Raw genomic sequence first — 16,139 nt, forward strand, 5'->3', positions numbered from 1 at the left:
TTCGATGTTGATGCCATAAGGGCGCAAGGACCCCAGACGGAATATGAGGTGCTGTTCCTCCAATTTCCGCTGTTGCTCACTCTGGCAATGGAGGAGACCCAGGACAGAGAGGTCGGATTGGGAATGGGAGGGGGAGTTGAAGTGCTGAGCCACCGGGAGGTCATGTAGGTTAAGGCGGACTGAGCGGAGGTGTTCGGCGAAACGGTCGCCCAACCTACGCTTGGTCTCACCGATGTAAATTAGCTGACATCTAGAGCAGCGGATGCAGTAGATGAGGTTGGAGGAGATGCAGGTGAACCTTTGTCGCACCTGGAACGACTGCTTGGGACCTTGAATGGAGTCGAGGGGGGAGGTGAAGGGACAGGTGTTGCATTTCTTGCGGTTGCAACGGAAAGTGCCCGGGGAGGGGGTGGTGCGGGAGGGAAGGGAAGAATTGACGAGGGAGTTGCGGAGAGAGCGGTCTTTGCGGAAGGCAGACATGGGGGGAGATGGGAAGATGTGGCGAGTGGTGGGGTCACGTTGGAGGTGGCGGAAATGGCGGAGGATTATGTGTTGTATTTGCCGGCTGGTGGGGTGAAAGGTGAGGACCAGAGGGACTCTGCCCTTGTTGCGTGTGCGGGGATGGGGAGAGAGAGCAGTGTTGCGGGGTATGGATGAGACCCTGGTGTGAGCCTCATCTATGGTGGCGGAGGGGAATCCCCGTTCCCTGAAGAACGAAGTCATTTTGGTCCATTGTTTTCAGATTCAGATTCAATTTTAATTGTCATTGTCAGTGTACAGTACAGAGACAACGAAATGCATTTAGCATCTCCCTGGAAGAGCAACATAGCAAATGATTTGAATAAATAATAATAAGTGATAATAAGTGTCCGGGGGGTGGGGGGGTGATTGGCAGTCACCGAGGTACGTTGTTGAGTAGAGTGACAGCCGCCGGGAAGAAGCTGGTCCTGGACCTGCTGGTTCGGCAACGGAGAGACCTGTAGCGCCTCCCGGATGGTAGGAGGGTAAACAGTCCATGGTTGGGGTGAGAGCAGTCCTTGGCGATGCTGAGCGCCCTCCGCAGACAACGCTTGCTTTGGACAGACTCAATGGAGGGGAGCAAGGAACCGGTGATGCGTTGGGCAATTTTCACCATCCTCTGCAATGCCTTCCGGTCGGAGACAGAGCAGTTGCCATACCATACTGTGATGCATTTGGTAAGGATGCTCTCGATGGTGCAGCGGTAGAAGTTCACCAGGATCTGAGGAGACAGATGGACCTTCTTCAGTCTCCTCAGGAAGAAGAGACGCTGGTGAGCCTTCTTGATCAGAGTTGAGGTATTGTGGGTCCAAGAGAGGTCATCGGAGATGTTGACTCCCAGGAACCTGAAGCTAGAAACACGTTCCACCTCCGTCCCGTTAATGTGGATGGGGGTGTGCGTGCCGCCCCTGGACTTCCTGAAGTCTACAATGAGCTCCTTGGTCTTCTTGGAGTTAAGGGCCAGGTTGTTGTCAGCGCACCATGTTGCTAAGTGCTGGACCTCCTCCCTGTAGGCAGACTCATCGTTGTTGCTGATGAGGCCAATCACCGTTGTATCATCTGCATACTTGATGATGGTGTACCATGTACAGGTGTGCAGTCGTAGGTGAAGAGGGAGTAGAGGAGGGGGCTCAGCACACAGCCCTGTGGAACGCCGGTGTTCAGGGTGAGGGTTGAAGAGGTGTGCTTGTCTAACCTAACAGACTGGGGTCTGTTGGTTAGAAAGTCCAGTATCCAGTTGCAGAGGGAGGGGTCGGTGCCCAGGTTACCGAGTTTGGTGATCAGTTTTGATGGTATAATGGTGTTGAATGCTGAGCTGTAATCGATGAACAGCATTCTTACGTAAGTGTCTCTGTTGTCGAGGTGGGAGAGGGCGGAGTGAAGTGCCGTTGAGATGGCATCCTCCGTACTCCTGTTCTTGCGGTAGGCAAACTGATAGGGATCCAGTGTGGGGGATAGGCAGCTTTTGAGGTGTGCCAGGACCAGCCTCTCGAAGCACTTGGTGATGATGGGGGTAAGTGCAACTGGGCGGAAGTCGTTGAGGCTTGCCGCAGTGGAGTGTTTTGGCACTGGCACGATGGAGGTGGTTTTAAGGCACGTGGGGACAACTGCTTGGGCAAGTGACAGGTTGAAGATGTCAGTCCAGACGTCTGTCAGCTGCGCAGCACAGGCCCTGAGCACGCGCCCGGGGATGCCGTCAGGGCCAGCAGCTTTACGTGCATTAGTCCTACTCAGTGCCACATATACGTCGTAGGGGGTGAGTGTGAGGGGTTGGTGATCGGCAGGTAGCACAGCCTTGATGGCTGTCTCTAGATTGTCCCTGTCGAAGCGGCCATAGAAGTGGTTAAGCTCCTCAAGGAAGGAGGCGTCGCTGGATGTGGGGGTGGTGTTGGAGGGTCTGTAGTCCGTGATGGCCTGGATGCCTTGCCACATGCGTCGGGGGTCGGAGTTGTTGTTGAAGTGCTCCGCAATCCTGAGCTTATGGCAGTGCTTGGCCTTCTTGATGCCCCTCTTCAGGTTAGCCCTGGCTGAACTGTAGGCTCGAGCATCGCCTGACCTGAAAGCGGTGTCCCGTGCTTTCAGCAGTAGCCTGACCTCGCTGTTCATCCATGGCTTCTGATTCGGGAATATGGTCACCTGTTTGAGGGAGGTGACACTATTGATGGTGGAGTTTATAAAGTCCAGAACAGAGGATGTGTAGGAATCAATGTCCGTGTGGGAGTCGAGGGTGGCCTGGGCTGCAAACGCCTTCCAGTCAGTGTTTCCAAAACACTGCTGAAGTGTGAAGTCCGCTTCCTCTGACTAGACTTTAACTGTCCTCACAGTTGGTTTAACCCGTCTGATGAGTGGGGAGTACTTAGGGAGCAGGAACAATGAGACGTGATCAGACTGACCAAGGTGGGGGAGGGGGATGGCTTTGTAAGCTTCAGCCATGTTGGTGTAGACTTTGTCCAGTGTCTTGTCTACTCTAGTGGGGAAGGAGACATGTTGGTGGAATTTGGGGAGTACAGTCTTCAGGTTAGAGTGATTGAAGTCACCCGCAACAATGAAGGCTGCCTCGGGGTTGTGCGTCTGTTGATTGCTAATGGCAGTATGCAGCTCTTTCATTGCAAGCTTGGCATTAGCATCAGGAGGGATATAGGCTGCAGTCACAACAGTGGAGGTGAACTCTCTGGGCAGATAGAACGGTCTGCATCTAACCAAGAGGAACTCAAGGTTAGCTGAGCAGTGACTCTCGATGATGGTGGAGTCCGTGCACCATGCTTTATTTACATAAATGCACAGACCCCCACCTCTGGTCTTACCGGAGTCTGATGTCCTGTCCGCTCGGAGTAAATGACGCCCCGATAGCTGGATGGCGCTGTCAGGAACGTCGGTGTTGAGCCAAGTTTCCGTGAAGATCAGGATGTTGCAGTCCTTGATCCAGCTGTGGGAGGTGATCCTTAGCCGGAGTTCGTCCATTTTGTTTGCCAGTGAGCGCACGTTGGCGAGGAAAAGGCTAGGAATCGCCACCCTGTGTGGGGTTAGCTCTAACCTGGCCTTTAACCCACCTCTGCGTCCCCGGCGGTGTTTTCGTACGCATCGCCGTCTGTTGGTGCTTCTGGTCGGCCGAGCTGGCTTGGTGCGCGCTGGTGTTCTGCCGCTCCGTTGCTCCGCGTCTGCGTCTCCGTGACTCCGCAGGCGTTCTTCAGCCCCGCGGCTCTGCTGATGGTCTCCAGCCCCGGGACTTACCTGGCGTTCTCCAGCCCAGCGGGTCGGGTGGCGGTCTCCAGCTCCGCGGTGTTCTCCAGCTCCACGGGTCGGGTGGTGTTCTCCAGCTGCGAGGGTCAGGTGAGCTCCACGGGTCGGGTGGCGTTCTCCAGCTCCACGGGTCGGGTGGCGTTCTCCAGCTCCACGGGTCGGGTAGCGTTCTCCAGCTCCACGGGTCGGTTGGCGTTCTCCAGCTCCGGGGAATGCGGCATGGATTTGGGGGGCATTAACTGAAGGAGACATTGAACAAATTTAGGATAGTTTTTTATGCGCTTGATGGTTCGTGGAGTTAGTAAGTTTGGGATGAACCCATTCCAATTGGGTGCTCTGGTATGTAAGAGGTTTGGTTCAATTTGACCTACGGTCTGGTGTATAGAGAAGACTGACCTCATGGAATTACGCAGGAGATCCTGAAAAACAGATTAGGAATGCATTTCCGTTAGCAGTTCATCACTTTCTGGGAGACAGCATGCGTGGATCTATAGATGGTAATCTTTCCTCTCCAGCTGAACACAGCTATCCTGCAGCAGACAGACGTCATTGCTCCCATAAAAAACAATGGCTGCTATTTCATTTGTTTTGTGGCCCCAGCATATGTGGAGGCTTGGTAGACTGCCATGAGGAATCTTTCAGGAAACTACTGCAAAATGTTTTTGAAAATATACTGCAGAAATAGTGAAACATTTTAAACCAATATGATAAGATGCATTCCTGTTATCAAGCTACATCCATCTAACATAGAATATAGAACACACAACATGGAAATGTACAGCAGAACAACAGGCCCTTTGGCCCACAATGTCTGTGCCGCACATAATGCCAAGATAACTTAATCTAATCTGCATGCAAATGATCCATATCCAAGTGCCCATCTAAAAGCCTCTTAAATGCCACAATCATATCTGCTTTCCACCACCACCTCATTCCAAGCCCCTCCCATTCCCTGTGAGAAATCTGCCCCTCATTACTCTTTTAAATTTTGCCCCTTGCCTGTTAAAGCTTTGCCTCCAGTCTTTGACATTTCCACCCTGGGAAAAAGGTTTCCACTCTGTCTACCCTATCCTTGCCTCTCGTAAATTTTATATAATTCTATCAGGTCTCCTCACAACATCCTGCGTTCTAGAAATAAAAACCATCTAAATTTGTTCAATGTCTCCTTCAGTTAATGCCCCCCAAATCCATGCCGCATTCCAGTAAACCTCTTCTGCTATCTCTCTATTTACTCTTATATTTACTTACAGCTCTCTCATTACAATGCAGATTGATGAAAAACTTTGAATTCACACCTTTTGATTTCATTATATATTATGTGACCCTGCTTTATATACATACTCTCGGGTCATGAGTTTTAAATAAATACATTTCAGAATACTTGCAGGCAGCTAAATCTATGGTGACTGTTCACTTTGATGCAGAAGTGCACATCAAGTCGTAGAGTCACAGCACGGAAACAGGTCCTTCGTCCTAACACCCATGCTGACCAAGACGCTCCATCTACACCAGTCCCACCTGTTCAGTTTCGACCCCTATCCCTCTCTAAACCATTCCTATCCTTGTACCTGCCAAATGACTCTAAATAGCTGCTTTAGTATCTGCCTCAACGACATCATCTTACAGCTCATTCCATATACCCACCAAATCTCGATGCAGTAAAAGTTTTTGCATTCCTATTAAATGTTTTGTCTCAACTTAAACCCATTTGGGAGATCATCCTTTCTTGAGTATCATGAGGAGGGTCTACACAGAGTGTGTACAATAATTGTTTTGCCAACCAGCTATCTCAGTTGTGCCAAGACTTTGTGTTCATTGTAGGGTGTTAGATCGCCTTGGTATTGGGAGACAAGATAGACTTGAGCACGTAATTAACGAGAATCCTTGCCCTGTTCATAGTAGGTCAAGTATGCACTGGCTCATGCCCAAGAAAAGAGTCCCAATTACTTTAGATATTTCTTGAATGTCTGGCTCAATGTGCTGGAGGGCATTGGAGGCCTTGAGCTCGGGTAGCCATGAACCCTTCAATTATTTGATATTACATGGCAAGTGATAAATAGTTCCACAGCATTAAGCAGAGGGCCAAGATGTCTCAGAGTTAAAGAAAACCAGATCCAACAAAGTGCATTAGATATTACTGAGTACATAGACAAAATAGTAAACTTGGAAGCATTTATGTTGTGGTGGAAAAGTATTAACTATTCACTGTGGTGCAACGTACCCAGGTCTGCACTGCTTATTAATGCCTTAACACGAAGCTGGCATGGTTCTGAGCTTCCTTCTTCCAGTGCCAGTTGTACAACTGCAAACTCACAATGGGTTACCCCTGTCATGAATACAGGGAGAAGGCAGGAGAATGGGGTTAACAGGGCAAAATATGAGTCACGTGTACCGAGGTACAGTAAAAAGCTTTTGTTGCGTGCTAACCAGTCATCAGAAAGATAATACGGTTACAATCAATCCATTTACAGTGTATACATACATAATAAAGGAATTACGTTTAGTGCAAGGTAAAGCCAGCAAAGTCCGATCAAGGATAGTCCGAGGGTCATCAAAGAGGTAGATATTAGCGCAGTACTGCTCTCTGGTTGTGGTAGGATGATTGCCTGATAACTGGGAAGAAACTGTCCATGAATCTGGAGGTGTGCGTTTTCACACTTCTATACCTCTTATCTGATGGGAGAGGCCAGGGGAGAGGGGAGAAGAGGGAGTGACCAGGGTCGACTCATCCTTGATTAGGTTGCTGGCTTTGCCGAGGCAGCACGAGGTATAAATGGAGTCAATAGACGGTTGGTTGGTTGGTTTGTGTGATGGCCTGGGCTGCGTCCACAATTCACTGCAATTTCTTGTGGATTCTTCCCCCAAATACATTAGGTTGATAGCAAGAAACCTTTCCTCCCCCTGTCCCGCTGAGTTACTCCAGCTTTTTGTGTCTACTTGAATTTATTTACACCTGTTCAGCCACAGACCTGTCATGTCAATCCATTTTGATTTGACTGTTTGCAATTTTTTGAAAATTAGTATTTATTTAATATTCTGTAGATACATTATTCAGCTTCATGGAGCCACAAGGAACTGCAATTACTGGAATCTTGAGTAAAACACAGTGATGGAGGAACTCAAGCGGGTCAGGTAGCATCCGTAGAGGGGATAGGAAGGCAAAACTTCAGGTTGGGACATGCTTTTTTTCTAAGCACACCAATATCACATTAGCACATCAATAATCTTAGAATAAGTCCACAGACCCTACATATTCTGATCATTTCTGCTGTGCAACCCATCTGATTTGTTATGAGATTAAATTTAGTGCCCTATCATTTAGTGCCCAGGGTGGGTGTGTCTCAATATGTGTGTTTAATGTTTCTCTGTGTATCTTGTGTGGGGGGTGGTGTGGGGGAAACCTCTTTGATCGCCTCCTCCACGGAGAGGCAACTTTTTCCATGTCCCCTCCCTCGTGGCCTAACATCGAGGATCGATGCGGCCTTTCCTGGAGACCCGCCCGGGGCTTCAGCAGTGAGAACTATTTCGTCGCAGAGCGGACAAGCCCTCGCCGGGGGTCGCCGGAGGGGAGCGCGCCATTGGCTGGCCCGCGGCAGCCTGAAGCCGCGGGTTGCGGAGGACCAAATAGCGCGGCGTCCGGAGGCTGGGATCCCTCGTTGGGGACCCAGGAGAAGAGCTCCGACCGCCGGACCGCGGCCTACTCTAACTGAAGGCGCAGTGGGGACTTACATTCCGGAGCAGGATCCCTGGAGAGGAGCTCCGACTGCCGGCCCTGCGGTGCTTCTGGCTGCGGCGGGGACTTTAGATCTTCGACCACCGGCCTGCGGCCACACCATCAGGAAGCCGCGGTCTCCGGACTTGCCTGGATTTACCTTGTCTGCACATCTGGACGCCCACAGCGGCGACTGCGGAGGGTTGTGGTCCTGACCACGGGGGAAAATGGAGAACTGGCCAATTTTTGTGCCTTCCACCACCGTGATGAATGCTGTGGTGGACATTTGTGTTAAATTTTTATTGTGTATGTGTGTTTTTTTTTAAATAAATTGTACCGTTGCTGGCAAATTCATTCCACTGCACTTTATGTGCAAGTGACAAATAAAACTTGACTTGATATTGGTCGGCCCGATAACACGGCATGGAATAATTTCTGTAGAACCTTTAGAAAGGTTTAGACTTCTTCCATTGATCCAGTTCAGACCCCTCTCTCATTACCGTATAGATGAACAGGAATGGAACTGACCTCAAACCTGTTCAGCCATTCAAGTGATTAAGACTGCTCTGTAACACTACCTCATTTCCTGCCTTTTCACACATCCCTCAATACCTATCGGTGAACTAAAACCTTTCAATCTTAAGATTTAAAGTTGACAACTGGTCTAATGCCAAGTGGCATTCGTGGAAGAGAACTCCAAACTTCTACAGCTCCGAGTGTAGAATTTATTTCCCAACTTCACTCATGAAATGTCTGGCTCTAATTTTAACGCCCCTTGCACTCCCACCCGCAGCTTGTTTGTATACCCCATTAGTTCCCCTCAATTGCGTCAAAACTTCCTTTAAATGGATCCATAACCTTTAAAATCCTAGAGAACACATACGTAACGAGTAATCTCTCCCTATACTTAAAAACTGGAGGCCAGAAATTGTTTTGTATCCAAAGCAAGGAAAAAAAAAAAAAAGAAAAAAAATCAACAGCAGCAGTGGTGTCACTGAAACAGGTGGAAATGGTTAAAGCAGAAACTGTTTCTGCCGCTGGTGTAGGTCAGGGTTCGGCAGCATCCGGGATAAATGACAGCTATGCTCAACTGCCTCATGCCCAAATTTATGATGCAAAACCAATGGATGCACATTAATTTGCACTTGCTGTTTACAAATATTTGAAATCTGAGAGAAAAAAAAACGTTCACTATATAATCCTCACTAGCAATAAGGTCCAGAAGGAATTAGTACTAGTTTTATTATTATTATTATTTTTTTTTTTAAAAGGTCAGTCAGTGAGCAGCCTGCTTTTAATGAATGCAACATCATGCACTAGGAGTATATTGTAGGAAAATAATCAGCAACTGGAATGTGCACACTTCAAAATGGATTTTGAAAAATCGGTGAATTACTAAAAGAATGGAGCATATATTCAATTCATTCTTTGCAGATTCAAACTCCATCTTAGAAGATTTTATCGAAAGAATTATTTTAAACTCCAGATGCTACATTTTCCTGGCGGTGGTGGATTGGGGGAGGGGAGGGGTAGAGGACGGTTTGCATTACAGGCTCCAAGCAGTCTAGGGTACCATGTGCTCATTATGAATTCACAATTTGAGTACACAATACTATCAACTTAACATCAGTTTCCCATTACAGTGGTTAATTTAAATCATGAGATATGAAATCCCAACACAAAACCCACCTCCTTACTGTTACCACATACGAGGTTTTCTCCCCCTCCCCCCCCGACCCCTCTCTTGCCGTCACCTCGCTGACGTACTTTTGTTTTCAACTGCACACTGAGCCACAATCTTGTAGTTCCTCTAATCTGCAGTCCTTAATCATAAGAGATTAAGGCATTCTAAAGAGTTAGAGCTCTTAGGGCTTGCGGAATCAAGGGATATGGGGAGAAGGCAGGAACGGGGTACTGATTATGGATGATCAGCCATGATCAAATTGAATAGCAGTGCTGGCTCGAAGGGCCGAATGGCCTACTCCTGCACCTATTGTTTATGTAGCTATGTATAACAAATGACAAATATAATTAACACTGAAGTCTGCGGTCATATTAAACGTGGCTGACATTGGTCTCATGGCAAAGCACTCAGTTTACTGTCGCTTGCCTATAAAGAGTGAATCAATTAGCATATGGTTAGTGCATTTCATGCAGAAAAGGCACTCCAATGCTCTTTATGGAATAGGCCAAGTAATTGTTACGTCTGTATGAAAATAAGTATCTGAAAGATGACTGAAAGACTGGGAAATTGGTGAATCTCTCAGGTATGGAAAGAGGAACGAGGATGTTGTTAGGATAAGAGGTCCAGAGAAGAGATCTGATGGAATTAAAAGCTCATTCATCAACAGTTCAACAGCAAGGGCAGTACCAACAGTTAGGTCTGCATTACTGGTCTGTTTCCAACCCAAACATTCTCATCCATTAAAAATGGAGTTAGCAAAACAAGAGATAGCCATCAACATTTGAAAGTTGAGTGTGTGCCCTCTGAAGTTCCAGTTTCAATCCTTCTCATTGAAAAGTTGGCAGCAAAGCCATTTTCAGTTCTCATTCACCAATGTCGAACTGAGTCATTAAGCTGACGTGAAGATCTGTATCAAAAACCCAGGCAAAAGAAAACATACAAGCAAAAGGCATTTTCATATATTTTAATGTTTTTGGAATGTGTATCTGAAATAAACAGTTTGATCTTTTGTTCAAATCTATACGCCATAAAAAGTCAAAAATAAGTCTTCCAAATTAAAAAAGGCATATTTAAACAAACACCTTAAGGGTGACCATAATGATAATCACCAAAAGTTCAGAAGTAAACGTGATCCATTTGATCCACTTCTACATTGCAACCATTATTTAACAAAATCTTCAGTTCATTCTGCATTTGGTGTAGATCAGATCACATTGTTGCAACCCTCAATAAATATCACATCAAAAAACTGATGTGATGAAAAATGCAATAAATACCACAAGCGACAGGCATGACAGCCACATATTTTCATTGAAGAGCTTTGCTTTGTAATAAAAGGTATAAAGAGCAAACAGAAAAAGTCAAATGGTAGACAAGACATTTCAGTGCTTTTGGTGACAAAGGGGTACACATTCTAAAGGGTTTTCAGATAGAATTGACATCAATTTTCTCATGAATTTCACACCCAAATGCTTCAGCAACATTTGTGTAGACTTGGAAAATCAGTCAATCCAGATTGTCAGCTACACTAATCATGTTATCAGCCTTTCTTGTTTCCTCTGTTGGAATATTGTTTGATATTGAAGTTTTGGAGAAGAAAATAAAAATTAAATAATATCACTAATGGCATTCCTTCCATGCCTTTTAATAAAATGATTGACAATCAAACTCAGAGGACACAGAGAATACAAGATTACTTACATCAAAACACAAAATTTTCCTGAGAAATGGGGACTGTTTTGCGAGGTTTGAAGAAAGAGGATTGGTAACAACAATGCTCACTAATGTGGTTGAGAAAATGAAAAAAATCCGATCTAAAAAAAAGAGGCTGGTTAGTTTAGTAGAAAATTCTGAATGCCTTGTTCTGTACATCTGTGATAATCCACAAATGCAACACAGATCGCAAAATATCGTAACACCAGTTAGATGCCTTCAAAGAACGGGTGCTCCAAAGCCATTTCTGCAGTTATTCTGGTGGCTGGGTTCAAATCTAAAAGTTTATCGAGAAGGTCATAGGCGAGATCTGAAACTGCACACCAGTTCTTCACATCTGATGATTTAGCTTTGCCTTTGACAGAGTTCCACTCGACATCCTGCGTTACCTTTCTGGCTTGGTTTTGAACCTCTTGTATGGATGACAAAGAAGCAGTTTGTTTTGTTCCCTCATCCTTTGCATCTGGAGCTGGCACCGTGCCAGAGATATGTGAACAATCCATTAACTCACTCTTTTGACTTGATTTTCGTTTACTGAAGCAGTGTGTTCCTCGGAGTCTTTCACACAGAGTCCTCAAATCCAATTTTGGACATTCCTTGCTGCATGACACGGCTTTACCTAGAATAGAGAAATTAAATAAGATGCATTCATTCTAATCCTTATCATTCACACAAGTTTATTTTGCAAAATAAAAAAATGATTTTCCAATAGATGAAAACAAACATTTTGGTTAAAATACAACATATGTTTAAAGATTGGGGTTGATAGCACTATAAATATTAATTGTGTAGGAAGGAACTGCAAATGCTGGTCTACACCGAAGATGGACACACAATGCTGGAACGCGAATGGCATAGAGAACAAACATTTTCATAATCACCTCACATAGCACCAGAGGACAGGCACCTGATACAAGACCGCTGTTACCTTCCTGAAGATCCATGCCCATAATTGAGTTCCAGCTCCCTGTCATTTTTTTCCAAACTGTACTTCCGTATTTTTCAAGGGCGTAATATTTTTTTTCCAACATTCCTAAGATTTTCTGATTTTATGTGCCATGCTACTACTGTATTTCTCTTTAAGGGTCCTCCTCCTTTTAAAACACATCCTTTCATACTATAGCACAGTCTCGATGGCACACCTTCAAGTTTAAACCCGAGGCAAACTGAAACTGAGCATTAAGAATCAAGCTTCCATTTGGGCGATTGAAAAAAACTAAAATATTTCTAATCACTCAAATGTGAACAGTATCCACAACCAAAATCTAAAGGGCGCATGGGAGGGGGGAGGCTCAAAAAAATTTTTTTTCCTCAGATCTTCCATCTTTGGGGACTTTAATTACAGCGTTAGCTAGTTAACACATAGCGAGCACTGACATTTCCATCATTTTATATGATTCCCATTATTTATCCGGACTTTGCCAAGTAGGGCATCCCAGGTTTCTTGCTTGTTCTGAAAGAGGTGGCACTGAGGGGTTTGTGGTTTAATAAAACATTGAGCCAAGTTGCACCAGTCTCCCACGTGGGATCAATCTCCCAAGTCCAAGGTCTTACTGAAGTCCTCGTGGACCTTATGAACCATCTGTCCTCGACACCACGCTTCGTAATCTCTTCAAAATATTCAGGCAATCAAATCGTTCAGACAGGATCATTCACTAACAATGCTATGCTCTAATATCCCTGCCTTCTCTGGCACATATTAATCCGGTTGCTCATCTTCCCCCAGTTAACTGCCCTACCACTAATGTTAGGCACACAATTAATAGTGTGTAGGGAGTGGTTGAGAAAATTGAATAACATAGAACTAGTGATTAATGGTTGGCATGGAAATGTGGGCCGAAACACCTGTTTCAATGGTGTATCCTTCAATTCAATCAAAATATTCTGCACACAAATCTTATCAAATCCTTCATAGTTTTAAAGATCTCCATGTGGCACCCCTCTTGGCAACAGAAATAAAAAAACTGGATTGTTGTATATTTCTTAATGTTAGCAAAGATGTTACATGCGAATCTGAAATCTTTGCCCCTTGTATACTTTTCTGCAACATATTATTGTATCTGTTCACCAAGTGTGGGCAGTGCAAGATCTTATGCCAGTTTAACTTTTCTGTTTGCAATTATATTTTGCAATTGCCAGCTTCAACCCGATAGGAGCTGCATCAAATTATCTGAAATTCCTTTCACTTAGGGCTATTACATCTGGCAAAGTAAAAGCCCACATGCAATATGCTCCATGCACCATCAGTGCCTTACAACTATATAATTAATAACACATGCCCGTGCACCCACAAGGAACTGCATCAAACTGTACACTTCAGAAAAGAATATTACATCTGGCAATGAGAAAGCTCATCGTTTTGATTTTTTTTTTTTAAAGGATTGCGTTAATTCAGTGACCAATCACCCCATGGAACTATTTATTAACAAAACATGTCCATCTGCAAACAAATCCTATAAACAACCAGTACTAAGTGTAGGAACAATACAGTATTACAAAAATCCTGTGCAGTTTCAAATTGGAGGCATATAAGGCATATTGTATAAAATAAAACATTAATCTGTGTCTTTTGCATGTGGTAGCCTCGCGTTTGGAACAAATGTAGTCATTATCAAAAACTTCAAGTTACAAGTTAACATGATACTATTATTTCCTTTAAATTCCCTCCGGAAAAAGGAGGCACATATTTTTGTATTGTTATAAACTACATATTTTTTCAGTTTTCCAGTCAATTATGCGATGTCTCTTAGAACTACCCCCTGCACATTTGAGTATAATATTATTTGGCCACACTAGCATCATGTTTACTTGGTTAAATATTGTGACATCGTTAAACAGTCCAACTCAGGACGCCCCGCATTCTCAGAGCATCTACATTAAACCTTTCAATACTGCCAGATAATATTTTAGAAGTTTAACTTTGTATTTATTTTCTTAATATATGCAACAGCAGTTATTAACTTTGCTAATCAATTAACTCCTTGCTCCACCCTCCCCCCCTTGGGTTAGTCTCAGTTAGACCTTGCATCAGCTAGATTAGATGGCGCTACTTGTGTGCGCAAGTAAAGCATGTTGTTAGTCTTATTTTCTCTCTGCAGTCCAGAGAAGTACCTTCTGTTGGTTAGCCAACTCTCCCAACATCAAGGAAATGTAGCTGGAATCTGACCCACACTGATATAAATCACCATTCATGTTACTGAGTGCCGCTCCACTGCTAACTTGTTAGTAGAAAAGTGGTTACAACTTCCTTCCAATTTTTTTCTTTCTTTATTCAGACTTGGGGGTGATGGCTCATGCAGGAGTGGTTTCATAAACATCAGCAGCATGAGGCCATTTCCTGTACATCAGCCAAAGATAGTTTTTTCTAGTATTTCAACAGAGAAGCATCAAAGTCCTGACCATTCTCAGGTTAGAAAGCAACCAACCAAAGCTCACCACTCTGCCACAATTCAGCGCACTGCCACGGAGCTCAAGAGGAAACTAAAATAAATCCACTTCTGAAGATGGTTGCAAATGTTTTGGTCTCATTCACATCCATCTTCTTTGAGAATGTTTTTAGAGATGGCCGCTAATTACTGCTCAATTGCCCACCACCATATGTAATTGGATGTAGCAGGGCTGAAGACCTTTAATCAGATCTACCAGTTGCTTGATCTTCTAACCATCTATTGTATGCAGCCTTATGTTCAGTACGTGGGTAGTCATGTACTGTAGCCGTGTTGTACCGGGACCCCATCTTTAGGGTACATTTGGTGTTATCCTTGTCTAGCTCAGAGTTCAATGAGAAAGAAAATGACACAGAGATAGAAATAATGAGAATTCTCAAAAGAGAAATGTGAGGACATTCAGCATGTAGTCCAATTGGAATCAATGAAGAATAAAACACATTTATTAAGAAGAGGCTGGGTGACAAAAAATATTTGCAATGATGTATATTTGTTCCGATTGTTAATTTTAAGCTACTTTAAAATGTTTAAAATTTTTGATGTTTAATACGGAGCAGAAACTGTTGAGTATTGACATTGATAGATTGTTAAAAATAAAATCTGTGGCAAGTACAACTATGGTCAAACATCGCCTTTGACATTGCCTTTCACATGAAGTATTGGACGTTAAAAAAACACTGCTTGTCTTAACACATCTCAAATATCTTTTAGAAAGAAGCAAAATAGTAGTGATCTTTTTTTTTTAAATTGATTTTATGAATATGTATAACATACCAAATAATTTGGCAGCCTGGACGGTTTCCTTCGATCCACGAATAGTCATTATCTGTGCCAATGCAGTTAAATCATCACTGGCTTTGAAAAATGGATACCGGGCACTCAACAAGGACAGGAATACAACGCCTGCAGACCACATGTCGATAGCTGTGAAGCAAAGCATATTATGGGTCTTCATATAAAAAACAAACTAAAAGCAATTAATTTCTTAGATATTTTAAAACCACTGCAAGAGAAATTACAAAGCTTAAAAAAGCTGTTTTCTGAAGCAGTCATTATTGTGGCTAGGTTTTGCATTACAAACACACAAAAAAAGCACATTTCTGTAATGTATTGCACAGTCACATACAAGTTTTAAAACAGACATCCCATCCCACAAGATGAACACAGATGTTGAACCTAATATAAAAAGTTGCCCTTCATTTTCCATGCCGTGATCAAGTGACTCAATTGAATTTTACTAGCATATATCTCCACTCAGATTTTAAAAGGGGAACACAAAGTTTGCAAAATTCAATCAGATGTTTTACTTCGGAGTCACGTGAGTGACTACGTGAAGAAGCCCGCCAGGCGCATGCGTGCCATTGTGCTACACGCATTGCAACTCGTCATTGTCGGGAGGAAGGACGTTCCTCCCGAACGGCAGGTTTCGAACCTGCAACAGAAGGTAAGGGAACATCGTTCCATACTTACCTTTTTTCTACAGAAGGCTGTGAAAGCTGGCGGGGGAGGAGTCTGCAAGCAGCAGTCAGCCAGCAACGGCCGGTGGCACGACAGTCTCCCTTAGCTGGAGTCCGTGCGAATTCAGCTCCGGTAGAGAACGCCGACAAGGGAGCCTCCGGAGCCGTCAGTCCGACAAACTCGGACAACAGCCCCAAGGCCCGACGCTACAGGGGTCTGTGGGCTGCGGAAATCACAGCGGGAGGAAGGACGTTCCTCCCGAACGGCAGGTTGAAAACCAGCAACAACAGGTAAGAGATTTCCTTACCTTTTTCTTGATTGCAGGAAGGCTCCCGAGCTGCCGCTGAACAGCAGCAGGCAGCCAGCA

At 44.5% G+C, this 16,139-nt stretch overlaps 1 protein-coding gene across 2 annotated transcripts in view; it reads right to left on the reverse strand.

Annotated features, from left to right (window-relative positions):
• Positions 1-10,104: 10,104 nt before the first annotated feature.
• cdc7 (cell division cycle 7) overlaps positions 10,105-16,139 on the reverse strand; it is a 55,544-nt gene continuing 49,509 nt past the window's right edge. For both annotated transcript variants that reach the window (XM_033028977.1, XM_033028978.1), the window contains 2 exons: positions 15,089-15,238; positions 10,105-11,487 (listed from right to left, as the gene is read on the reverse strand). In XM_033028977.1, the coding sequence (XP_032884868.1) occupies positions 11,078-11,487; positions 15,089-15,238 (560 nt within the window). In that variant the 3' untranslated portion in view covers positions 10,105-11,077. The remainder of the gene's footprint in view (positions 11,488-15,088; positions 15,239-16,139) is intronic.

The sequence above is a fragment of the Amblyraja radiata genome, chromosome 10 (genome assembly GCF_010909765.2).
Source record: "Amblyraja radiata isolate CabotCenter1 chromosome 10, sAmbRad1.1.pri, whole genome shotgun sequence".
NCBI lineage: Eukaryota > Metazoa > Chordata > Chondrichthyes > Rajiformes > Rajidae > Amblyraja > Amblyraja radiata.